The 25,479-nt window shown below is 43.4% G+C and overlaps 1 protein-coding gene across 2 annotated transcripts in view; it reads left to right on the forward strand.

The window, feature by feature from the left end:
• Positions 1-24,090, forward strand: part of kdm5bb (lysine demethylase 5Bb) — a 65,722-nt gene extending 41,632 nt beyond the window's left edge. For both annotated transcript variants that reach the window (XM_084332816.1, XM_084332817.1), the window contains 8 exons: positions 178-316; positions 5,912-6,091; positions 8,944-9,105; positions 10,175-10,663; positions 11,919-12,003; positions 14,086-14,297; positions 15,448-15,720; positions 23,729-24,090. In XM_084332816.1, coding sequence (XP_084188942.1) covers positions 178-316; positions 5,912-6,091; positions 8,944-9,105; positions 10,175-10,663; positions 11,919-12,003; positions 14,086-14,297; positions 15,448-15,720; positions 23,729-23,866 — 1,678 coding nt within the window. In that variant the 3' untranslated portion in view covers positions 23,867-24,090. The remainder of the gene's footprint in view (positions 1-177; positions 317-5,911; positions 6,092-8,943; positions 9,106-10,174; positions 10,664-11,918; positions 12,004-14,085; positions 14,298-15,447; positions 15,721-23,728) is intronic.
• Positions 24,091-25,479: the final 1,389 nt, after the last annotated feature.

A 25,479-nucleotide genomic window follows, 5' to 3' on the forward strand; every position in this document is an offset into this window, starting at 1 on the left:
AGTTAAATGAATGTGTCTCACGGGGTGCATATGCGATCTTAAACGTTTTTTCCATCAGGATGTCCATATAATAATATTTTTCATACAGTACATGGCTATTAACTCTAGGCTGATGCAGGGGGTTTGTAACTGAGCTTGTTAGCTCAAAGCAGGTGTGTTTTCTCTACTATTCCTCAGACCACCACATTCCATAGAGACTCTGAGCGTGGCGGCGGCGAAGACGGCTGGCATCCCCGCTCACCTCCCCAACTGTCTCCTGCTGAAGGACTCCGTGGGAAGAGCCCGGGAGTGGCTTCAGGAAGCTGAGGACCTTCAGGTCTGGGCACATTTGAGATTTGGGATCTGTGTGTGTGTCCAGTGGGCGGTTAAGTTGGAGATGGTTATACACATGAGATGCTTGGGTTTTAGGGAGTCTCCTTGAGTATGTATCACGATCACTGCTTTAATATTTTTTTTAATTTTTTTTAATACTTAATTTTCTGTTTACTGTAAACAAGAACAGACATACAAAAAGGAGGAGACAGAACAAAAATAAACAGACATAACAAAACTAAAAAGACTGCCAGACAGAAAAATAAAATAACAGTGTGACTTAACTCAAAGCATTACACAGTGTGTTGTATAGCCAGGTGTTACAAGAGTACAGGTAAAACATGAGATATACAGGGGTGAGTCTCTGCAGAATGCAGTTATTTGTCCTTCAGATAGTCAATGAGACTGCTTTTTATCATCAATTAAAGAAAATGGTCAATTCACAATATCCTATGTAACGATAATAGCGATAGAGGACGGGGACACCTCTTCTGTTAGGACGGGGACAGACATTACATACCTCTTCTGTTAGGACGGGGACAGACATTACATACCTCTTCTGTTAGGACGGGGACAGACATTACATACCTCTTCTGTTAGGACGGGGACAGTCATTACTGTACATACCTCTTCTGTTAGGATGGGGACAGTCATTACATACCTCTTCTGTTAGGACGGGGACAGTCATTACTGTACATACCTCTTCTGTTAGGATGGGGACAGTCATTACATACCTCTTCTGTTAGGACGGGGACAGTCATTACATACCTCTTCTGTTAGGATGGGGACAGTCATTACATACCTCTTCTGTTAGGACGGGGACAGTCATTACATACCTCTTCTGTTAGGACAGGACAGTCATTACATACCTCTTCTGTTAGGATGGGGACAGTCATTACATACCTCTTCTGTTAGGACGGGGACAGTCATTACATACCTCTTCTGTTAGGATGGGGACAGTCATTACATACCTCTTCTGTTAGGATGGGGACAGTCATTACATACCTCTTCTGTTAGGACGGGGACAGTCATTACATACCTCTTCTGTTAGGACGGGGACAGTCATTACATACCTCTGCTGTTAGGACGGGGACAGTCATTACATACCTCTTCTGTTAGGACAGGACAGTCATTACATACCTCTTCTGTTAAGTTCAAGTTTCTCAAGTTTCTTTATTAGTTGACATGCAAAGATACAGAATACCTTCACATGGAATGCTTTTTTCTGTTATGCTCCTATGAGGATCATAGGACGCTTGGATCATACACATACAGCTCATTACAGTAATATTCCACAATTATTACATTTTAGATAGTAATAATGGTACAGAGCCTTGAGACAAACATATGCATATTCACCACCGCAAACAGACTGGCAGCCGTCATAGGCAGCGCCATTTACGGAAGGAGGGGGGAGTGGGTTGGGGTTGTTACAGGGCTGTAGGGGGGGGGGGGGGGGGAGTGGGAGGGGGGGGGGAGGTGGGGGGGAGTGCACAAGCCAAGTCCTGGGTGGGGGAGGTCTCCCTCACACGAGGCAGCCGACAGTGCAGCGCCAATGCAGAGGAAGGGGGGGGGGGGGGGACTAGGGATTGGGGTTGTGGGACGCCGCTCGCCACTCTTATCTCCCAGAGAGCCTTCGACTCTAGAGCTCTCGGTTCGACCTTGGTCCAAGAATTTGTTTTGGCTGACTGACTGGCACAATTTATCCCAGCCACGTCCCTTTAAATTTGATTTGAATAGAGTGGAATATAACTCTATTGATTTGAGTGGAGTGAGTTTTAACAACTCCGTCCAAATGACTGAATGCATTATTAGTCCAAGTGTCCAAGTGTCTTATCAGTTCATTTTGGTAGATCCTGTGCGCGGTAAACAGATCCAAAATCTTCTTATTGCAGTCCAAAAGCTTCGATAATCCAAATAATACCACGTCTTCAAGTTTGTAGCCCAATTATGATGTCCCAATAGGCAGAGAGGGTTAGCCTTATTCTGCTTCTTGAAGAAAATATGCAATCCACTGATTAGATCCATTTAGAGTTGATTTGAGTATAGTCCGGCCACCGGCACGAAGCAGGGCATAGCAGCGTCAGGCTCCATGGTGCAGTAGAGGCGGCGGTGGGAACGGCCTTGAAGGCCTTGGGAGAGAGGAAAGAAATGCGACTTGTCTCTGCAAGAGGTGGGAGGTTAGGATGGGGACAGACATTACATACCTCTTCTGTTAGGACGGGGACAGTCATTACATACCTCTTCTGTTAGGACGGGGACAGACATTACATACCTCTTCTGTTAGGACGGGGACAGTCATTACATACCTCTGCTGTTAGGACGGGGACAGTCATTACATACCTCTGCTGTTAGGACGGGGACAGTCATTACATACCTCTTCTGTTAGGACAGGACAGTCATTACATACCTCTTCTGTTAGGACGGGGACAGTCATTACATACCTCTGCTGTTAGGATGGGGACAGTCATTACATACCTCTTCTGTTAGGACGGGGACAGTCATTACATACCTCTTCTGTTAGGACGGGGACAGACATTACATACCTCTTCTGTTAGGACGGGGACAGTCATTACATACCTCTTCTGTTAGGACGGGGACAGTCATTACATACCTCTTCTGTTAGGACGGGGACAGTCATTACATACCTCTTCTGTTAGGACGGGGACAGTCATTACATACCTCTTCTGTTAGGATGGGGACAGTCATTACTGTACATACCTCTTCTGTTAGGACGGGGACAGTCATTACATACCTCTTCTGTTAGGACGGGGACAGTCATTACATACCTCTTCTGTTAGGACAGGGACAGTCATTACATACCTCTTCTGTTAGGACAGGACAGTCATTACATACCTCTTCTGTTAGGACAGGACAGTCATTACATACCTCTTCTGTTAGGACAGGACAGTCATTACATACCTCTTCTGTTAGGACAGGACAGTCATTACATACCTCTGCTGTTAGGACGGGGACAGTCATTACATACCTCTTCTGTTAGGACAGGACAGTCATTACATACCTCTGCTGTTAGGACGGGGACAGTCATTACATACCTCTTCTGTTAGGACGGGGACAGTCATTACATACCTCTTCTGTTAGGACGGGGACAGTCATTACATACCTCTTCTGTTAGGACGGGGACAGTCATTACATACCTCTTCTGTTAGGACAGGACAGTCATTACTGTACATACCTCTTCTGTTAGGACGGGGACAGTCATTACATACCTCTTCTGTTAGGACGGGGACAGTCATTACATACCTCTTCTGTTAGGACGGGGACAGTCATTACATACCTCTTCTGTTAGGATGGGGACAGTCATTACATACCTCTTCTGTTAGGACGGGGACAGTCATTACATACCTCTTCTGTTAGGACGGGGACAGTCATTACATACCTCTTCTGTTAGGACGGGGACAGTCATTACATACCTCTTCTGTTAGGATGGGGACAGTCATTACATACCTCTTCTGTTAGGACGGGGACAGTCATTACATACCTCTTCTGTTAGGACGGGGACAGTCATTACATACCTCTTCTGTTAGGACGGGGACAGTCATTACATACCTCTTCTGTTAGGACAGGACAGTCATTACATACCTCTTCTGTTAGGACAGGACAGTCATTACATACCTCTTCTGTTAGGACAGGACAGTCATTACATACCTCTTCTGTTAGGACAGGACAGTCATTACATACCTCTTCTGTTAGGACAGGACAGTCATTACATACCTCTGCTGTTAGGATGGGGACAGTCATTACATACCTCTGCTGTTAGGATGGGGACAGTCATTACATACCTCTTCTGTTAGGACGGGGACAGTCATTACATACCTCTTCTGTTAGGACGGGGACAGTCATTACATACCTCTTCTGTTAGGACGGGGACAATCATTACATACCTCTTCTGTTAGGACAGGACAGTCATTACATACCTCTTCTGTTAGGACGGGGACAGTCATTACATACCTCTTCTGTTAGGACGGGGACAGTCATTACATACCTCTTCTGTTAGGACGGGGACAGACATTACATACCTCTTCTGTTAGGACGGGGACAGTCATTACATACCTCTTCTGTTAGGACGGGGACAGACATTACATACCTCTTCTGTTAGGATGGGGACAGTCATTACATACCTCTTCTGTTAGGATGGGGACAGTCATTACATACCTCTTCTGTTAGGACGGGGACAGTCATTACATACCTCTTCTGTTAGGATGGGGACAGTCATTACATACCTCTTCTGTTAGGACGGGGACAGTCATTACATACCTCTTCTGTTAGGACGGGGACAGTCATTACATACCTCTTCTGTTAGGATGGGGACAGTCATTACATACCTCTTCTGTTAGGATGGGGACAGTCATTACATACCTCTTCTGTTAGGACGGGGACAGTCATTACATACCTCTTCTGTTAGGACGGGGACAGTCATTACATACCTCTTCTGTTAGGATGGGGACAGTCATTACATACCTCTTCTGTTAGGACGGGGACAGTCATTACATACCTCTTCTGTTAGGACGGGGACAGTCATTACATACCTCTTCTGTTAGGACGGGGACAGTCATTACATACCTCTTCTGTTAGGATGGGGACAGTCATTACATACCTCTTCTGTTAGGACGGGGACAGTCATTACATACCTCTTCTGTTAGGACGGGGACAGTCATTACATACCTCTTCTGTTAGGACGGGGACAGTCATTACATACCTCTTCTGTTAGGACAGGACAGTCATTACATACCTCTTCTGTTAGGACAGGACAGTCATTACATACCTCTTCTGTTAGGACAGGACAGTCATTACATACCTCTTCTGTTAGGACAGGACAGTCATTACATACCTCTTCTGTTAGGACAGGACAGTCATTACATACCTCTGCTGTTAGGATGGGGACAGTCATTACATACCTCTGCTGTTAGGATGGGGACAGTCATTACATACCTCTTCTGTTAGGACGGGGACAGTCATTACATACCTCTTCTGTTAGGACGGGGACAGTCATTACATACCTCTTCTGTTAGGACGGGGACAATCATTACATACCTCTTCTGTTAGGACAGGACAGTCATTACATACCTCTTCTGTTAGGACGGGGACAGTCATTACATACCTCTTCTGTTAGGACGGGGACAGTCATTACATACCTCTTCTGTTAGGACGGGGACAGACATTACATACCTCTTCTGTTAGGACGGGGACAGTCATTACATACCTCTTCTGTTAGGACGGGGACAGACATTACATACCTCTTCTGTTAGGATGGGGACAGTCATTACATACCTCTTCTGTTAGGATGGGGACAGTCATTACATACCTCTTCTGTTAGGACGGGGACAGTCATTACATACCTCTTCTGTTAGGATGGGGACAGTCATTACATACCTCTTCTGTTAGGACGGGGACAGTCATTACATACCTCTTCTGTTAGGACGGGGACAGTCATTACATACCTCTTCTGTTAGGACGGGGACAGTCATTACATACCTCTGCTGTTGATTTGCGTTCTTGCTTTTCTCAAAACAGTGATTGATGATTGACTTTATTTGATTAGGGTTCCAGCACTTAAATAATCCTTTTCTCTCCTCAGGCTGGCGACCGTGTCCCGGTGTTGGACCGCCTGTCTGACATGATCCTGCGAGGACAAGCCATCCAGGTCCACCTGGAGCCATTAGAGCGACTGGAGACGCTGGTAGCAGAGGCACAGGAGTGGAGAGAGAGTGCAGCTGCAACCTTCCTCGCAAAAAACTCTCCATATAGTTTACTGGAGGTAAAGAAGAATACTCAAATCTACATACCTCATACTATAGTCTACCCATTAGGGGTGGTACACAAAAACCACGGTTCGGTACGTACCTCGGTTTTTAAGCGGTTCATGGTAAAGTACCATGGTTCGGTACAGTGGGGGAAAGTTTGCAGAACGTGGCTTTCCCTGTTCCACTCGGGGGGGACGTAGTGTGCCGTTACTGTTAAGTAGGGCTGTCAACCAATACTATAGATATTCAAATGAATACCGTAATTCCTCTAATAGTAACCCCGGCTTGTATTTGTTTCAACTGTAGCGGGTACCAGGCTTGTATTAGGAGGAGGCCTGTATAAGAGGGAGGCCTATATTTCAAATTTTTCAAACGGATCATAATGAATAAATCAACATTTTGTGTCAGTTTGAACCCAGTAAAATGTACTGGGTTCATTTATTGAAACAAAGTACTGTATGAAATAGTAAACAGTGCAATTACAGGTGGTCACTGGTCATTTCAACGTTTTCAAAGTGAAATCAAGTAACTAGCTCAGTATGCAGCTCAGTATATTAGTAACCCGGCTTGTATTAGGAGGCCGGCTTATAATTGCTTAGCTCAAGAGCGCACCCGGCCATTAATAGAGACCCGGCTTGTATTTGAGACCCGGTTACTATTAGAGGAATTACGGTAATCGACTTGTAAATTTTTTTTTTTTTTTTATTGTAAAATTAATATTAGATTGTGATCTAGCTCTGGCTTGTCGAAATTACAGGTAATCTAAGTGTTGTGCAAATAATATTTTGGGGGGGCACTTGGAGTTTTGAATTAAGTTCTGCACATGCAAAAAAGTAATTAAAAGGTAAGTAAAAGGTAACGCACGTGTGTTCCGTTAGTGGTTAAAGTACTGTTGTATTTGTTCGGTACACAGCGCGTACTGAACCGAAGGTCCCGTACTGAAGCGGTTTGGTACGAATATGTGTACCGTTACACCCCTACTACCCATAGAACTCTGTATGATAGCATGTACAATAGTGCTGTATATACCGTATTAGGGGTGTAAAGGTACACGTATACGTACCGAACCAAACCGTTTCAGTGTGTACCGTACCGTACTGAACGGCTGTGTAGTGTACCGAATGAATACAATGGTATGTTAACCACTAACGACCGCCCACCGGCGGCTGTTTTTTTCACAATCTAATATAATGTTCGAACCACTCCAGTCTGGGTTCAGGGCTAAACACAGCACCGAGACCGCCCTGATCAAGGTAAAAAATGACCTCCTCATGGCTGCTGATGCTGGCTACATCAACATCCTCATCCTCCTGGACCTCTCAGCTGCTTTCGACACCATCTCACACTCAACCCTCCTAGACCGCCTGGAAAGTGTCCTTGGCATCACTGGTACCCCCTTGTCCTGGTTCACATCCTACCTTACCAACAGGTGGCAGTATGTTTCCCTCGGGGGGTCCAGGTCAGCTCCAGCACCTGTTAAACAGGGTGTTCCCCAGGGTTCGGTGCTAGGTCCGCTCCTTTTTATGATCTACCTCCTCCCACTCGGTGATATCATAAGGAAACATGGCCTCCACTTCCACTCTTACGCAGACGACACGCAGCTTTACCTCCACACCAAACCCTCGGCTCCCCTTCCTCCCCCCTCCCTCACCGCCTGCCTCCAGGACATAAAAACATGGATGACCACCAACTTCCTTCAACTCAACAGCAAGAAGACAGAATTAATAGTTGTAGCCTCCCCAGCCCTCCTCCAAAAGATCGACCACCTTGTTCTCTCCGTGGATGGCTACTCCATCTGCCCCTCCACGGAGGTAAGGAACCTGGGCGTAATACTGGACTCAACCCTCTCATTTCACCCTCATGTCAAGTCTGTCACCAGATCCGCCTTCTTCCACCTCAGAACCATTCCCCGCCTCGGCCCCTCACTCTCACACCTCAGCGGAAAACACTCATTCACGCCTTCATCACTTCTCGCCTCGACTACTTTTTTTTTAAATTTTTTATATATATATATATATATATATATATATATACGGTATCTGTTTATTGTTTTTTTTCTTTTTTGCAACCAACATTTACAAATTATATGTACTTGAAAATGTTCTATTTGAAACACAAAACAGAATACAAAGGACAGCAGACATCAAGACAAAGTAACAGGCAGACAAACAAAAACAGTTTCAGAGAGAGATTATAGTAATGGTAAAAAGAAAATTACAAAAAAGAAATTACAAAAAAAGTAAATAATAATAATAAAGATTTTCTTTTATAAAAAGTAAGTTATATACTGAGCATAGCTGCCTTCCTACTGACTTTGGATAAAAGCGTCAGCTAAATGACTAAATGTAATGTAACCTGTATATAACTGTATGATAGCATGTACAATAATGCTGTATATACTGTATGTATATATTTATTCTTACCGTATATATATCTATTCACATCTGTCTGTACATACCTGCATCTATATCCCTTACCTACTCTTACTAGTTACGCTGCCAGTATGACTACTACCATAGTGTCTTTATACCTGTATCACTGTACATGTTGATACTACATACATCTGATTAGCATTATACTCAGTAGTACTAATTCATATATTTTATACCCAGTTTAATCACCTGTACATTATATATTGCTGTTGCACTTTACTGTTACATTTGCACTCTGGTTGGATGCCAAACTTCTTTTTGTTGTACTGTACTTGTGCTAATACTTTGAATCATTTGAATCTAATCTAATTTGAATCTACGGTAATCTAAATCCACTAAGATTCCCAAGATTCTGCTCACTTAGATAATCCTTTTGTGACTGCTTGTGCGAATGGCTGTCAACAAAGGCGCTTATGTATTTACTTTCTGCACAGGTCCTGTGTCCAAGATGTGAGAACGGAAATGTGGGTTCTCCGAAGAGGAAGTCCAAAAAAGCTAAAGAATCACCTCAACACAGCAAAAAGAAAATGCTGAAGCTGAACACTCTGGGCGATGTGGAAAAGGCCCTCTCAGAGGCCAAGGATTCTACCTCTGCTGTAAGTCCACACTTTGTTAGGCCCCAGGAAATCAAAATAGATGTTTTTATGTTCTTTCTAAGGCTGTCAAAGTTAACGTGTTAATGGAGAACAATACAAAAGAAAAATGTATGAGTCATCCTGCACACAGTATACTCATTATTAATTATTATTATTATAATTATTATATATTCAATGTTAACTTGCTAGTTAACATTACTAATGTTGCATAACGTTGCTAATATTAGCTTGCTAGCTAATGGATCGACCATTATGCACATTCAGCGCTATTGGCTACTGTAAACACCAATCAATATCCAAGACAAGTCCCTCCCTAGCTTCCTGGTTATGTGGAATCAAATAGCATTCTGCTAGACGTTTCATGGGGACTCTAGACACACTTCCAATGGTTTGGTGAGGCGCTAACCAACAGGCAGACTCAGAGATTGAGATTGTGTGAATGTGTGAGTGAATGGGTAAAATGTGAGGAACAAAAATTGTAAAGCGCTTTGGATAAAAATCACTATATAGAAAATGCACCAAAAATGAACTGAACTGTAAGTTCAATCACTCAACTGTAAGCTCGATCACTGAACTTGGATGTCTCAACCGATCCAGTTGCATTGAATCCAGATTTTTGCGACCTGGCATAGAAGAAGAAGAATAAGTCTTTAATTGTCATGCAGATTAACACACACATGCGAGATGGACGACACACAGGAACACACACACACATGCATTGGGTCACAGTCACAGATGAAATGTCTCTCTGTGCTTGACCCATCCCATCGTCCTTCCCCTCAAGGGCAGCCGGGAGCAGACATGGGCTGTGGCGTGGGGCCGCGCCCCCGGGGACCAATCCAAGTGCTCCTGTCCATCTTCGTCAGGGACGCGACAGCGTTAGCGATCTGTTCTGCAAGTTTTTCCATTGGGTTTATCTTATTGGGAGATACCCCACCTGGGTACCTGGCAACGCGGCAACCTGGTCCCCAAGCGGGAAACGAACCCAGGACCTTCTAACTGTGAGGCGTAACAGTGTTAAACCACTACACCACGTGCCACCATAAATGTGTGTTTTCTCTCCCCGCAGACGGCAGCTCTAGAGGAGGTGCAGTCGAGGGAGATGGAGGCTCTCTCCTCCCTCCGGGGCACCAACGAGTCCAAGCTCCTCCCCACCGCCGACTGTATGGACCTGAAGGTGTGCGTCTGTCAGAAGGCGCCCATGGGGGCGATGTTGCAGTGTGAGCTCTGCAGGGACGCCTTCCACAGCGTGTGCGTGCGGGACCCGTCGGACGCCTGCTTGGCCCAGCAGCCGTGGCTCTGTCCGCGCTGCCAGCGGTCCGAGAAGCCGCCCCTGGAGAAGGTCCTCTCCCTGCTGGCGTCCCTGCGGTGTCTCCAGGTGCGTCTGCCGGAGGGCGACGCGCTGCACGCCATGGCGGAGCGGGCGGTGAGCTGGCAGCGCCGTGCGCAGCAGACCTCGGACTCTTCTAACCTCACGGAGCTGCAGGAGAGACCGGGGACTCCGCCCACTCTGACCCGCTGGGCGTCCGGCAGCCACATAGCTGACATCAACGCGCAGGTAACACACATCACTCTCCTCTCCTCCCCTCCCTGTGACAGCTGTGTGTAGCCTCTCCTCTCCTCTTCTCTCTCCTCTTCTCTCTCCTCTCCTCTCTCCTCTCCTCTCCTCTCCTCTCCTCTCCTCTCCTCTCCTCTCCTCTCCTCTCCTCTCCTCTCCTCTCCTCTCCTCTCCTCTCTCTTCTCTCTCCTCTCTTCTCTCCTCTCTCTTCTCTTCTCTCCTCTCCTCTCCTCTCCTCTCTCTTCTCTCTCCTCTCTTCTCTCCTCTTCTCTCCTCTCCTCTCATCTCCTCTCTCTTCTCCTTTCCTCTCCTCTCCTCTCTTCTCCTCTCTTCTCTCCTCTCCTCTCCTCTCCTCTCCTCTTCTTCTTTATTCTCTTCTCTAACTTTTTAAATCTGTACTGTGTTACTTCTAGAGTATCTGTCTTAAAAAAAAGTATAAAATTCATAATTCTCGGGGGGCGGCTAGGTGGTGCAGTGGGCAAGGCACTCACCACCAATGCTGGAGACGCTGGGTTCGAGCCCAGCTCTCCACATTGTTTTCAGTTTGGACAGCGACTCCTACAGGTCAGTTGGTGCGCCTGCGCAGTAGAATCAGGAAGCGACGGGGGCGGCGTCCCTCCAAAGCGCAGACCCCTGACGCTGAAAGATTGCGCTGCGCAGGTGAAAAGATGCGACGGCTGCTACCTCGAGTACCGGAGGGGACTCGTGCAATGTATGGCTTCGTCCACATTACAGCCGGCTTGTGGGAGGCATGAAACAGCGTTCGAGATAGGGGAGGGTAGAATTGGATGATACGAAATTGGGATGGGAGAAAAATAGAAAATGCGAGAAAAAGTGGATCAAAAAAATGGAAGGACTTTAGAAGTTATTAAAAAAAAAATTACATTTCATTTGCACAGGTATTAAATTTTTTGGTGCGGCAGCCCAGCTGTCGGGAGATGAAATAATATTAAATATATGAAATGTTTTTGTATTCAAATCGTAGTTTCTTGCGGGGCTACCGGGAGCTTGGTGCGTCTGGCGAGAGAGCTTGTATGGAACGTGTGAGAATTTGAATTGGCGCACAAGTGCAGCCGCCAGTTCAGTGTTGCTATGTGTTTGTTTTTTTTGCTAGTATGATCGTGAAATTGGTATAAAATGTTGCTCTAAGTGGTATTCAAAAGTGAAGTGAACTTGTTGAAACCCTGTACTGTATTCTCATTGAGAATACGATGGTTGTCATTTTGAATAAACCAAACTCACGGTCTTATTCCAGGCTCCGTATTTGACTCCGGAGTGGAACAGGACCGGCCACGCTCAGACCGTCTTCTACACAGAGCAGAGGTGCATCCCTCTGCAGGGTGAGTGTCGTCCGCTGCACAGAGCTACAGCAGGAAAAGCCCTTTTCCACCAAATTAGTTCGGGTTCTGGAACCGGTTCCGTTTGGGATTCTTAGACCCTTGGTGCTGTCAAGCAAACCGGCCCACCTTTACACCCCCGTTGTTGAGCCGAATCGCTGTAATCAAGGATGATTGAGATTAAGACAAGAGAATTGACATTAAAACCTTTTATAGATTTCTGTCATTAAAATCTATTAAAAAAAAAAAGATTGTAATAGATTGCTGACAACATGAAAAGTGTACTTTCACCTTTCCTCACATATTGATTATAATACATTTCTGACATTAAAATCAATAAAAGACTATTAGCAGGATTCTGACTAAATAAAAGCAATGTATAAAGTGCAGACGTAAAGTGTAGACAGAATAAAAGCAGTGCAATGAAATAGCTCTCATGTAGCATCCATACACCAATCATAGTCTGGATGTAATGAATCTAAGTAGCGTATGAGCAGGAGTGTAAAATGTACCCAGAAATTATACTTGCGTGAAAGTATGGGTACCGTCTCAAAATCTTACTCTAAAAGTCTAAAAACACACTTGAGTGAAAGTAAAAAAGTTTCTACTTTTAAATGTAATTAGGTACTAAAAAGTTAAAGTTAAAACTTTTTTTCTGACTGTCTATTCTTCTGATAGCAGGTGTTTAATCAAAGATCCCCGCTTTCTAGTCTTGCACAAGGACCAATCAACATGGGTATGGGCGGGTTCATTTTCCATTGATGGGTATTTGATTGGCTGTTTTTAAATAAAGCGCGGCCGCATGATTAATAACGTTAACGTTAGTTCGGCCAGAGAAACAAATATACTAATTAAAATAGTTGGACCTGCAAGATTTGTACTTTGTAGGTCTGCATTTTAAATGTAAGGGGTAAAAAGTATGTTTTTTTTCTCTGAAATGTAATTGAGTAAAAGTACAAGTATACAAACCTAATAATACTAGAGTAAAGTACAAATCCCCCAAAACAGTACTTAAGTATTGTAACGAAGTACAATTACTCAAGTACTTTACACCCCTGCGTATGAGTGTATTAAAAGGCTAAGGTGAAGAGGTACGTTTTCCCTATTGTCCATAGGTAGGGTGTTCCAGAGTGTCATCAACGGAGGGCCCTGCTCAATGTATTTGCTGAAAGCATAAGGAACACATATTATATTATCTCATAATCTAATCTAATAAAGTAATAATCTAACCTAATCTAATAAAGTGGCGTGTCTGAAGAGCTTTTTTTCTCTCACACTCACTGGTGTAACTGAAAGATTGTTGTGGACAGTCTGGTAGCATTGCTCTGGAGGCACATCCAGTGAGGACGTGTTGAATCATTATCTGACAATATACCTTGTTTCTGTTTGAACCCTTTCACTACCACACTACAGAAGGTTAACCTTTCACTACCACACTACAGACGGTTAACCATCTGTAGTGTGGTTGTGAAAGGGTTAACATTCTGCAGTGTGGTAGTGAAAGGGTTAACCCTTTGTCGTGTGGTAGTGGAATTGTTAACTTTCTGTATTGTCGCAGTGAAAGGGTTAACCATTTGGTAGTGTGGTAGTGAAAGGGTTCAAATTGGGATTGACCATGTTGCTGACGTGACCATGGAAATATCAACATCAGTGTAATCAGATGAGGGTGAGGGTCTGTGTGCCCTATCAGTTATATTTTACGTTACAATAAATATGGGCAATAAAACACTTAGAATCTGAATATATATACTGTGAGTAAGTAAAGTAAACAGTATACAACACAGGTGCAGTATACATAAGGTAAACTAACTGGCATGATATACGTCATATGTTATACGTTGTAGTCTGTGCAGTTTAGGTGGTAAGAGTCAGACCCACCGGAACGGAGAGAGTGGGGAGAACGTGACTCGATGCGGTGCCGGTATCTGAAAGGTTCCGTCTCTTACGGAGTATGCAGCGACTTGAGATGAAAACTAGCCTCTCTAATCACATTTGTGGAAATGTGTCCATGATGTGTTTTCACTGTCAAACTCTTCTCCAGTTTCACCCTCAAAAGTAAGACAGGATTGTCCCCTCTGCCGGCAGGTCTGAGCAGGGAGCTGGAGGAGCTGATGGTGGAGGGCCTTCTGCTGCAGGTGTCTCTGCCGGAGGTCAACAACCTGTACCACGTGTTACTGAACAGACCCACAACCCCTCACACCAACGGGTGCATGTCGCCGCCACTAGATGACTCCGCAGACTGTGACACACTCAAGCAGTGCAACGCTCAGGGAAACAATCTGCCAGCACAGAAAGAGGTGAGCGAGCCCCCGGCAACAAAGGCTGCTTTCACACTGCAAAGCCTTAGTGCTCAATTCTGATTTAATGCTCAAATCAGATATTTTTTGGTTTGGCTGTTAACTTTATTTTTTTATGTGGCCAATATCAGATTCCAGTGTGAACTGGTCACTCCTGAACTGCCCGCATGCACAGATGAACAATAACGGAGAATTGTGACAAATATCAATCTAGAGCAGGGGTTCTCAAACTTTTTTATACCACAACCCCATTTTATTTAGGATTTCTTTTGGCGACCCCACACTTAATGTATCGCGTAATTTCAACATGGAATTAAGGAATATCAAAATAAAAGCACACGTTGAACTTGATCATGCATATTTATTCGAAATTTTATTACAGCACTATATTATCAATACACATTTATAAAACGAGGTATATTTAGCCAAAATATGTTGCCAGAACATTAAAAGAAATATATATATTATTTATTTATTTTACTTGCCAATGCACAATTAAAATGCACTGTCACCTACCCACGACCCCACTTTGGGTCACGACCCGTAGTTTGAGAACCGCTGATCTAGAGTTTTGTGAAAGTCACATGAAAGTTGCATGACTGTTCAGACTGAGGTCACATTGCAAAAGTGGCCCAAATCAGAATTGAATTGAATTGAGTCACATATGAGCAAAGAAAAATCTGATTTGGACCATCGCCTGCAGTGTGAACGAAAGAGTGGCTGCCAAGACCAAGTTGACAGGTCATACATTGTAGATTAAACTGATTAATCAAGGCTAATTAATCAGTGTAGATTTAACTGATTAATCAAGGCTAATTAATCAATGTGTATTAAACGGATTAATCCAGGCTAATTAATCAGTGTAGATTAAATTGATTAATCCAGGCTAATGAATCAGTGTAGATTATTCTGATTTGGGCCACTTTCGCCCCTTTTTCGTAAACATATCCAAAAGAATAGAACGATGATATTCTGTGCATTTTATTTGGTCGTATTGACCTAACGAAGATCCACCCAGATCGAAACTCTAGTAAAGTAAAAAAAAAAAAAAAGGGCGCAGTTTTTTTAAAAGGGCCGCGGGTTTGTTCAACTTTTGCTTCTCGTCCATTTTAACGGTGATACTCAAAAAATGTGACATCTCTACCATCAGGACGGGGTCAATGGTGTGACGGAAGCCATTAACGGCTCGGAAAGGAAACCCAAGAGGCATCTGGAGAGGGGGGGCCTAGGGGCAGAGCGGCGGGCCAAGGACAAAAGGCTCCAACACAAACGGCAGAAGATGAACAAAGAGAAGAAGAAGATGGAGCGCCGCGCTGCCTCGACCTCCTCCTCCCCCCGGTCCGACTTCTCCCACTCCAGCGACTCCGACGACGAGATGGCCGTGTGTCCAGCCGAGAGGTGCCAGCTGCCGGAGGGGGACGAGGTGAGAGGGGATGAGATAAGATGAGATATTCCCAGGGTTCACACAAGGTCCTTGAAGTGCTTAAAGTGCTTGATTTTTTTAACAAAAAAAAGTCTAGGCCTGGAATTCCTTGAAAACAGCCCACATAAATATAGTGCTTGGAAAAGTACTTGAAAGTCATAGAATTTCATTTTGCACTGTCTGTGGGAACCCTGTATTCCTTTATTGATCCCCTTGGGGAAATACAGGCATCATAGCAGCACGGGGGAGGGCAGGGGAGGTACAGGTATGGGCAGGGTAAGAGTAGAAGACATAAATACAGGCAATAAAATGATAGTACAGTAGAAAATGTTTAAATAGGCAGTGTAAACAATATAATTAACTCTGAATATAATATACGCATATGAGCAGATTCAGATTCAGATAGTTTTATTTGCCATATGCAACAAGTACAATGGAATTCTTACTCTCCGTTTGCTCCACAGCATAAAGGAATAAAAAAGCAACAATTAACAGAATACAAAAAGCAGGTATTTATCTACAATAAACTGTCTAAGTGTCTAGGTAGGCAATGTGATCAAAGGTGTAGATGGGGGTCTGCCCTGTCAGTTATATTATGCATTACAATAAATATGGTTACAATAAACACTAGAATATGAATATACTATGTAAGTAAGTAGAATAGAATAGATCTTTATTGTCATTGTTACAGTTGTTACAACGAAATTTAAAAATGCAACCCTAGGTGCTAGTAAAAGTAAGTATACAGTATACACAGGTGTAGTATACATAAGGTACATATGGCGTGTTCTACGTCATGCGGTGAGGAGGTGGGGGGAGAAGCTGCTCTGATGTGACGTCCAACCGCTACCTGGAGGATCCTGCACGGCTGCTAAATATAACTAAAATGCTATAGATCTGGACATTACGTATATACTTAATGTATATGTAAAGTATGTATACTTTATACTTTATATGTAAAGTATATGTACATACTTAACACTTTGATTGCCAGCAGGGGGTGCGCTATTTATCGCTTGAGTGCCAGCGCTTTAGTCAATGGGAGGGTGAGCACATTTGTGAATGCATAAACTATATCTTAAATTATGGCTATGTGTCTAATACACCCGTCGCTTATCAATGACTTGCAGTCAACATGCACGAAACGGATTGTTTTTTCATCAGTACATTTCCGTTTTATACCGTTTTGAATACGAGTATAGTTTTGGACATTTCTAGAAAATTTCGCAGGAATCGCCCTTTACTGGAATACACACACCACGTTGTCATTTTCCGGCTGATTTATGAATCGTTTTCAAATAAACGTTCGATTATTGATAGTATATGTGTACTTATGCACGCTAGAGACGCGGGCTGAAAAATCGATTATCTATGACCTGCTCAGCGCTAACGTCATACACGCACACACAGCCACACACAGACACATTGTGAAATATGTGAAAAAAAACATCTGATTACCCCAAAACCGGTAAAATAGATTCCTTACCTCAGATCAGATGTTCTGCAAAAAGATTATTCCAATTCCTGATCGCCATTCCAAATATCGATCGCGTTTATTGATCCAACATTAGACCTCGAAACAGATAATCCATGCTGCTTTCGGTTGCCCCAATGAATGCAATAGTCTCGGGTTACATGCCTGAGACGTCAAATGTGGAATCCGGAGGTTTTTTTTCACATGCATTTTCATTGAGTCCATTCCAATGCGTGCAATACCATCCAGGAGACGATAGGGGGCGGTATTTGCCCTTTTCGAGCTCAGAGACAGTCCCAATGATAACGTGAGGCTGGATTGATGAAAAATGTATGGATATCGCTAATAAAAGAAATAACGATTAAGGGCGGCTACGTGGCGTAGTGGGCAAGGCGCTCGCCACGAATGACGGAGACGCTGGGCTTGCCTGTTCGAGCCCAGCACTCCACATTGCTTTCAGTTTAGCTGGTCGTTCATACTAATACACATTGGCCGTATTAGGGGGTGGGAAACTGATGGGTGGGGATCGGGCGTTGTGGACAGCGACTCCTACAGGTCGGTTGGTGCGCCTGCGCAGTAGAATCAGGAAGTGTCGGCGGCAGCGTGAGCCTCCCACGCGTTACTCCTCGCCACTGAGAGATCGAGCTGCGCAGGTGAAAAGATGCGACTGCTGTTACCTCAAGTACCGGAGGGGACTTGTGCTATGTATGACTTAGTCCACATTGCAGCCGGCTTGTGGGAGGCAAGAAACAGCGTTTGTGACAGGGGAGGGTTGAATTGGATGATACGAAATTGGGATGGGAGAAAATATAGAAAATGGGAGAAAAAGTGGATAAAAAAAAAAAAAAAACGATTAAATAACGAGATTTGTCGTTGTTGGCACTCAACGCATGGCGGCCAACAATGAGATTTATCGTCGTTGGCACTCAATGTGTTAATGTCCAGGACATATACTGGACATATATATTTTCTTTTTATCCACTTTTTCTCCTTATTTTCTATTTTTCTCCCATCCCAATTTCGCCTCGCCAATTCTCCCTTCAATTCTACCCTCCCCTGTCTCGAACGTTGCTAGACTATGCCTCCCACTGGTCGGCTGCAGTGAGGACCAAGCCTTGCATCACGTGTCCCCTCCGGTACACGAGGAGGCAGCTGTCGCATCTTTTCACCTGAACAACGCGATCTCTCAGTGGCGAGGAGTAACGCGTGGGAGGCTCACGCTGCACCCGATACTTCCTAATTCTGCTGTATAGGCGCACCAACCGACCTGTAGGAGTCGCTGTCCACAACGTCCAATCCCCACCCACCGGCTTTCCCACCCTCCACCCTCTAACACTGCCAATCGTATGAACGATAGAACCCGTAGCAACGCAGAGAGCTGGGCTCGATACCAGCATCTCCTGCGTTAGTGGCGAGCGCCTTGCCCACTGCGCCACTCAGCCGCCCATATACTGGACATATATTAAACGGAATTTTTCATTTCAAACCTTTATTTAAACTCGAAAGGCAACTGAGGTTTCCCTCGTTTACAGTCACGTCGAGTGTACATATCAGAAATAAACAGAAGAAAAGCATATAGAATCATAACAATAAGACAGCAAGACAAGGCATAAAGCAAGGATAATAAATCAAATTCAAATCATTAAAACACACACAACTTGATTGACAAAGATTGGAGATCAAGGTTTTAAACTCCGCAACAGAGGGGACAATTTCAAGCTTTAAGGACTGTTTGGAGTTCATTCCATGAGCTAGAGGCGCATTATAGAAAAATGCAAATTTACCCTGTTCAGAGCAAACTCAGGGAACCTTTCTTTACTTCTTACCAAGCACCGGCCCGAAATCGGGCCCCCATGCATGCACGCACGTCACGGCACTTTGCGAGCGTCTACCGGCTCTCGGCTGCATTTTTCGCTGAACATATAATATACCCTTCGAAAGACCTATTTGTTGCCGTTCGAATGCCACCTCACTAAACCAATTCCGTGCCTCGGTTCTCGAGTTACATAACGATATGTCAGGCGAGTGTCTTTTTACACATCAGATGACCACACGCTCCAGAACTGACCAATCACCGCTGATGGCAAAAAATTATTGTTCAGCGTTGTAGCCAACGAATGTCTGCTTTCAATGATACCCCACGTGGGGGGGTGCGAATATAGGAACTAGGTGAAAGTTAACTAGTGAACATGAGAAGTGACTCAGACTTCAGAACGCACGGCGGTGGATGAGGAAATGGATTTTGGAACGCTTTTTTTTGGCATCGGTTTTACTAAAACCTCTCAAAGACTCATTTCTGAACGGATGTTTATCAAAAAATTTGACCTGTACTACATAAGACTACAGGCTATGGAACCGTGGTATTTTCCAGCTCATACCTCTATGCTGGAATAATGGAATATGGAATCTTGCAACCACTAAAGAAAAATGTGAGTACACAAGTTCAAGTTCAACTCAAGTTCAAACCTCTGTTACTCTATTTCATTAGCACTAAAAGTGATTTTCCTTTTTTGCGTTAGTAACTTCAGAATGTTATCTTTCAAAAGAGACCAGGCTCATGCATGTGCTATAAGTATAAGGTATAAAGCTAAGCTTTGCAAAAAAAGTATGCAGTATCGCCCACCCTTTGAAACTTTTTTTTCACACCCGGTGTTACATTTAATTCACTCCGGGCGCAGTTTTTTTGGTCGGCTGGGTAGCGCAGTGGAGAATGCACTCGCCTACCACCGCAGAGACTCTGGGATCGAATCCAGCTGTCAGCGGTACCTCCGGCTTGGTCAGTCGTCCCTACTAACACAATTGGCAGTGTTAGCGGGTGGGAAGCCTGTGGGGTATGTGTCCTGGTCGTTGTAAACTGTGGTTCCTACTGGTCGGTCGGGGCGCCTGTTCAGCAGGGAAGGGATCGGGGGGAAATAGCGTGAACCTCTGCACGCGTTACTTTCCCCCAGTGAGAGTCCTCGCTGTCAGGTGAAAAGAAGCGGCTGGCTGACTCGGAGGAGGCATGTGGTAGTTCTACGCCCTCCCTAGGCTGACAGTGGGACAATGCGCGCAACGACCAGGAAGGGAATTGGCATAACGACTCAATTGGGATGGGAGCAAAATACAGAAAAAGTTTTTTTTTTAAAAAGAAAAAGAAAAAAAAGTTAAGGAATAGACTAGACTGCGTACTCAAGCGTGTACAAGTACATGGAATAAGCACTCGTAGCTGTCCCATCAAAGTGAGAACCATATAGACTCAACATCAAACGATTAGTATGTGCAAAATCAAACCCTATTGGGATTGAAGTGCAAACCTAACTTTCACCAATTTTCACAAGAATTATAATAATAATACATATATATATATATATATATATATATATATATATATATATATATATATATATATATATATATATATATATATATATATATATATATATATATATATATATATATATATATATATATATATATATATATAATATATATATATAAGGGTTACTCTTGATCAAACAAAGATGAATGTCCCTTTTGGGATTAATAGTGTGTGCACATTAATAATGTGCAAATCTAACTTTCACCAAACATTACTTTTTGTAAAATAAAAGGTGACTCAAAAAAGAAAATCGATTCTAATTTTTCAAAATCGTCCTAAATCATTCATTCAAATTAATCGATAAAATCGATTAATCGCCCAGCCCTAGGTTGAGTTAAGTTAAGTTGTACGGACCTATTAAACTCGACCTCTGCGTTTGACCCATCCTAACTATTTTTGGAGCAGGACCAACTCAAGTTGCAACGCCAGTACCTCGGTCAAGGGCAGTGGCAGGAGTCTATACCTAGTCTCGCTGTGCACCTTTTAACCAAATCCGTACGTTGAAATTATGTTTACGCGAGTCGTCTCGTTGACCACGTATCTCCTCGCGCTGTGAAACCGAATGTCTCCGTCCCACTGTCGCCGGGACACGTTTGTGTACATTCCTTGCCTTTGGTAAATCAACAGCAATCGGCAGCTTGATGTTGCACAGACTGCAGGACACTGAGAGGTGGAGCGCAGGAAGACGCCACTAAACCCATTGTTGCATCAGTCTGTACTCTACTGAAGGTGACGGACAGCAAGAGTATTCATCTAGAACACTGGTTCCCAAACTGCTTTTGACCAAGGCGCTGTCGTTGACAATGCGCATGGTCAAAATCATCTTGGTTGATACAAATTGATTTTTTGCGCCTAAAACACAGTCAATTTGATACAAATTAGTTTAGGAGTTTGGTAGAGTTTGGTAGAGGACGTTCTCTGGCCAGGAGAATTGAGTCAAGGACCCCATCTCTTTTGTGAGGTCACCTTATAACACAAAGGGCGGGGGGCGGAGGAAGGGATGACCAAGTAGGGTGAAGACAGGAAGGAGAGGGTACAGGAAGGGGGAGGGGTGTTAGGGTTCAAGATGGGGGGGAGAGGTAGGTGTAACAAAAGGCCTATGAAAGGAATTTTTCACAGCACCCCTGAAAATATTAAACTCTTTAAAGAGAAAGGAGAGAGAAATATATGTTTTACAACATGTCGGAGCTGAAGCTATTAACGACACACCACCATTTAGTTTGTAGCATTATTTAAAACTGATAAATGAGTCACTATTTTCAAAATTGTATTCCACTCCTGGAATACAATTTTGAATACTGGACGAATGAGCCCATGAAAACAATTTCAATTAAATTAGTAAATGGATCAAATATTACAAATATTGATCATTTATCAGAGTTAAAAACACACAGGCATAGGCTATGACAATATTTTAAAACAATAACTTGCGCCAGAGAAAAGACTGAAACAGGACTTGTTCAAATCGCTTTCCGTCTCTCTCGCTCTCGCTCTCTCTACACATATGATAAGATATGATATTCCTTTATTGATCCCCTTGTGGAAATTCGGGCATCATAGCAGCATGGGGGAGGAGAAGTAAAGGTATGGGCAGGGTAATAGTAGAAAGACATAAATATAGGCAAGACATGAATTTTTCTCATATTTTTATATTCAGATCTAAACAAGGGTGCCGGTGAGGGTCTGTATGCCCTATCAGTTATATTATACATTACAATACAGTTTAATCTGAGTTACTATGAGTAAGAGTAAACAGTATACACAAGGTACCCTAACTGGCATGATATACGTCATGTGTTGTAGTCTGTGCAGGTTTTGGTGGTTAACTCATTCAGCGCTGCGGGCCTAGAGCATCTTTGTTCCTACTGCGCCACCGCTCTAAGAGATAGGAATGCGTGCCGGAGTTTGCAGGGCTATATCTATATTCTATATTATAGCTATGGATACAATACTATGACTCATTTGACATCAACTATCCATCGTTCAATATGTGAAAAAGAATTCATTTTTTCATGTATACGTTTGTGTGTTATACCGTGGTGAATATAAGTATATTTTCAGAGTGATCCTGGCTAATTCCATAATACGGCGCTATGGAGGAATACGTGAATTTGACTAAAAGTGTTGGCGTTGCTCGCCTGGACACACTACTATTTCCAAATCAAATGTATATAATAGGTATTATGTTTCATCATGAATGCATGAAAGGGGGGGGTAATTTTTTGATGCTTTGATCGTCACCAACGGCATACGTTCTGGAGTACGTTACACATGGTTGTTGCGATCGATGTGAAATCATGGTTGGATCAAAGCAGGATTGATGTCATATAGTCCTTACCTTCACTAGGAGGTACCCCAAAAAGAATATTCCAATTGTCTGATCGCGATTTCCAGTATTTGTGTCCATCGTGTCGCCAACATAATCCACCACAACACATGCATCGGGGGCATTGGACGCGTTTCAATGCCATCGAGTGAACTGCTAGACTCGCCTGACCAAAAAAACTGCGCCCGGAGTGAATTAAACGTAACACCGGGTGTGAAAAAAAGGTTTCGAAGGGTGGGTGATACTGCCACCTACAAGGATGCGGCCGGTATTGCACTCTAGCGATCTCAGAGTGGTTCCCTATGGTAACCCTGAGGTCCGTGTGAGAGAAATGAATAAAAATATCAAATAAAAGAAATAACGATGAAAACCTGACTATACTCGGGTCTGGCGCTGAACGGTTGGCGAGTTAACCTGACTTTCCTCGGGTTTGGCGCTGATTGAGTTAAGAGTCAGACAATTTTTTAAAAAAATACATAAAAGACCTCTGTAAAATAGTAGCATAATGCAGCGCAGTGGTAATGAAAGGGTTAACTACCTTCTGTAGTGTGGTATTGAAAGTGTTAACCTTCTGTAGTGGCAGTGAAAGGGTTAATCTTATGTAGTATGGTAGTGAAAGTGTTAACCTTCTGTAGTGTGGTACTGAAAGGGTTAACCCTTTCTAGTGTGGTAGTGAAAGGGTTAAATAGGAGACACATTCAAAATAAAAGGGCGGGGGGGGGGGGGGGGGGGGGGGCTATACGAAACACAAAAGACTAAAAATGCTCCTACTCGAGCAAAAGCGCTAGCAAACAACCGGGATTCGACTAAACGTATGAGAGGCCCTGATCTCTGGTGTGTTTCTCTCTAGGTGGACTGGGTCCAGTGTGACGGCAGCTGCAACCAGTGGTTCCACCAGGTCTGTGCGGGCGTGACGGCCGAGCTGGCGGAGAAGGAGGATTACGTGTGTGTCGGCTGTATGATAAACGATGGACACTTGACGGAGTGAAGAGAGGAAACATTTTGATCTTTTGTTTTTTAGTTTTTTTTGGAAGGAAAGCTGGAGGTCTGCCCATCCTCAACCCATTAGCAAGCCACCTGTCTGGATGTGTCCCGGACCCCTCATCCCTGGCTTCACCACCTCTCTGTCCATCCCTTTTGTAACAACGGTGCTATCTCTTTATTGAACATGTTGTCCAGATCTATACTGTTTTAGTTATTTTTTTGTATTTTTACACATATATATATATATATATATATATATATATATATATATATATATATATATATATATATATATATATATTATTTCTTCATATGGATTGTTTTGTGGTTGTCTAAATGAAAAAAAAATTCAAAGGACGTGGAGTATTGCTGCATGGGATTCCATTACATTGGTGCAAAGGAGTCTCAACAATCATTAAAGGGGCTGTAAGCGATGTCGGGAGTTTTGCCTAACTTCCTGTCAAACTTGGCGTTGCAGGTCATCATGTGAATTAAGATCCAGCGATTGCACATCCTGTTTCTCGCCCCAAGATGTTGTCAGATATTTTAGTGAACCGTTTTCGTAGAAAAAGAGAACATTTACGAGTGCAAAGCCAGCATGTTTTTCCTGCTCCCCCCCCCCTCCCCCACACACTCCAGGAACTACGGCCCGCCTCTTTGTGGAGTTCTCTCTCCTGATTGGATAAAGTGGGAACGGGATACCAGAAAATGTATCTTCTGTTTACTGCAGAGTGGAGGGACTTTGAGACCCATGTTATTGAACCAAACACTCTGTATCAGTGATGACTTTTGGAGTGTAGAGCTATTTAGCACTTATTTTAACAAAAAAATAAATCACTTACAGCCCCTTTAACGCACCCCTGCGAGGGTTAACAATATTCTTCTTTGGAACCTCCTTGCATGCAAAAATAGAGACTCTGGAGAGTTATTAAGGATTTCCATCCCCTATCCCCCTCCCCTAAAAAAAAATAAAAAAAATGAAAAACGAAGAAAAATAAAACTTTTTTTTTCTTTGAGACCCAGTGTTTAGTACATGCATCTTAATATAATTATTCCCAGTTTTTTTGTAGATTAGGTTTATTTATCTGAGCAATAATATTTGTCTGAGTTGACTTTAAATGGCTTGATCTCCGCTGAGCTGTGTTGGTGCTTTAGCAATGGTGTGCTGTACAGAAAGCTAAATAGATGGATGGCTTGCCATTGTGGAGTGAGTAGCTACGTAGCAGACTGTATACATTTACTGCCACACCAACACGATGGGCTCAGGATACTTTGGGAAGGACCTGTGGGGGTAGTTAAAGACGTTGCAGTTTATATTGTGGAATAAAAAATAACTTTTGTTCTATGAATAAGTCTCTTCCTTTCACTTGATTATGTTAAAAAAAAATAAACCACTAGATGTCCTCGTATCAAAGGTCACTTTTAACACGGGCAACATTAAGGCTCCTGTTGTAACGGGATGATAATGACAGGGTTTCTTACTGTACGATCTGTCGAGCGTATATACAGTAAGAAACCCTGTCACTACTCATCATCCCGTTACAACAGGAGCCTTACGTTGTTATTACACATTCATGAGATACTGTAAAATGTAAATAGATAGATACTTTATTCATC

This window comes from Notolepis coatsorum (assembly GCF_963971535.1).
Source record: "Notolepis coatsorum genome assembly, chromosome: 17".
NCBI classification, from domain to species: domain Eukaryota; kingdom Metazoa; phylum Chordata; class Actinopteri; order Aulopiformes; family Paralepididae; genus Notolepis; species Notolepis coatsorum.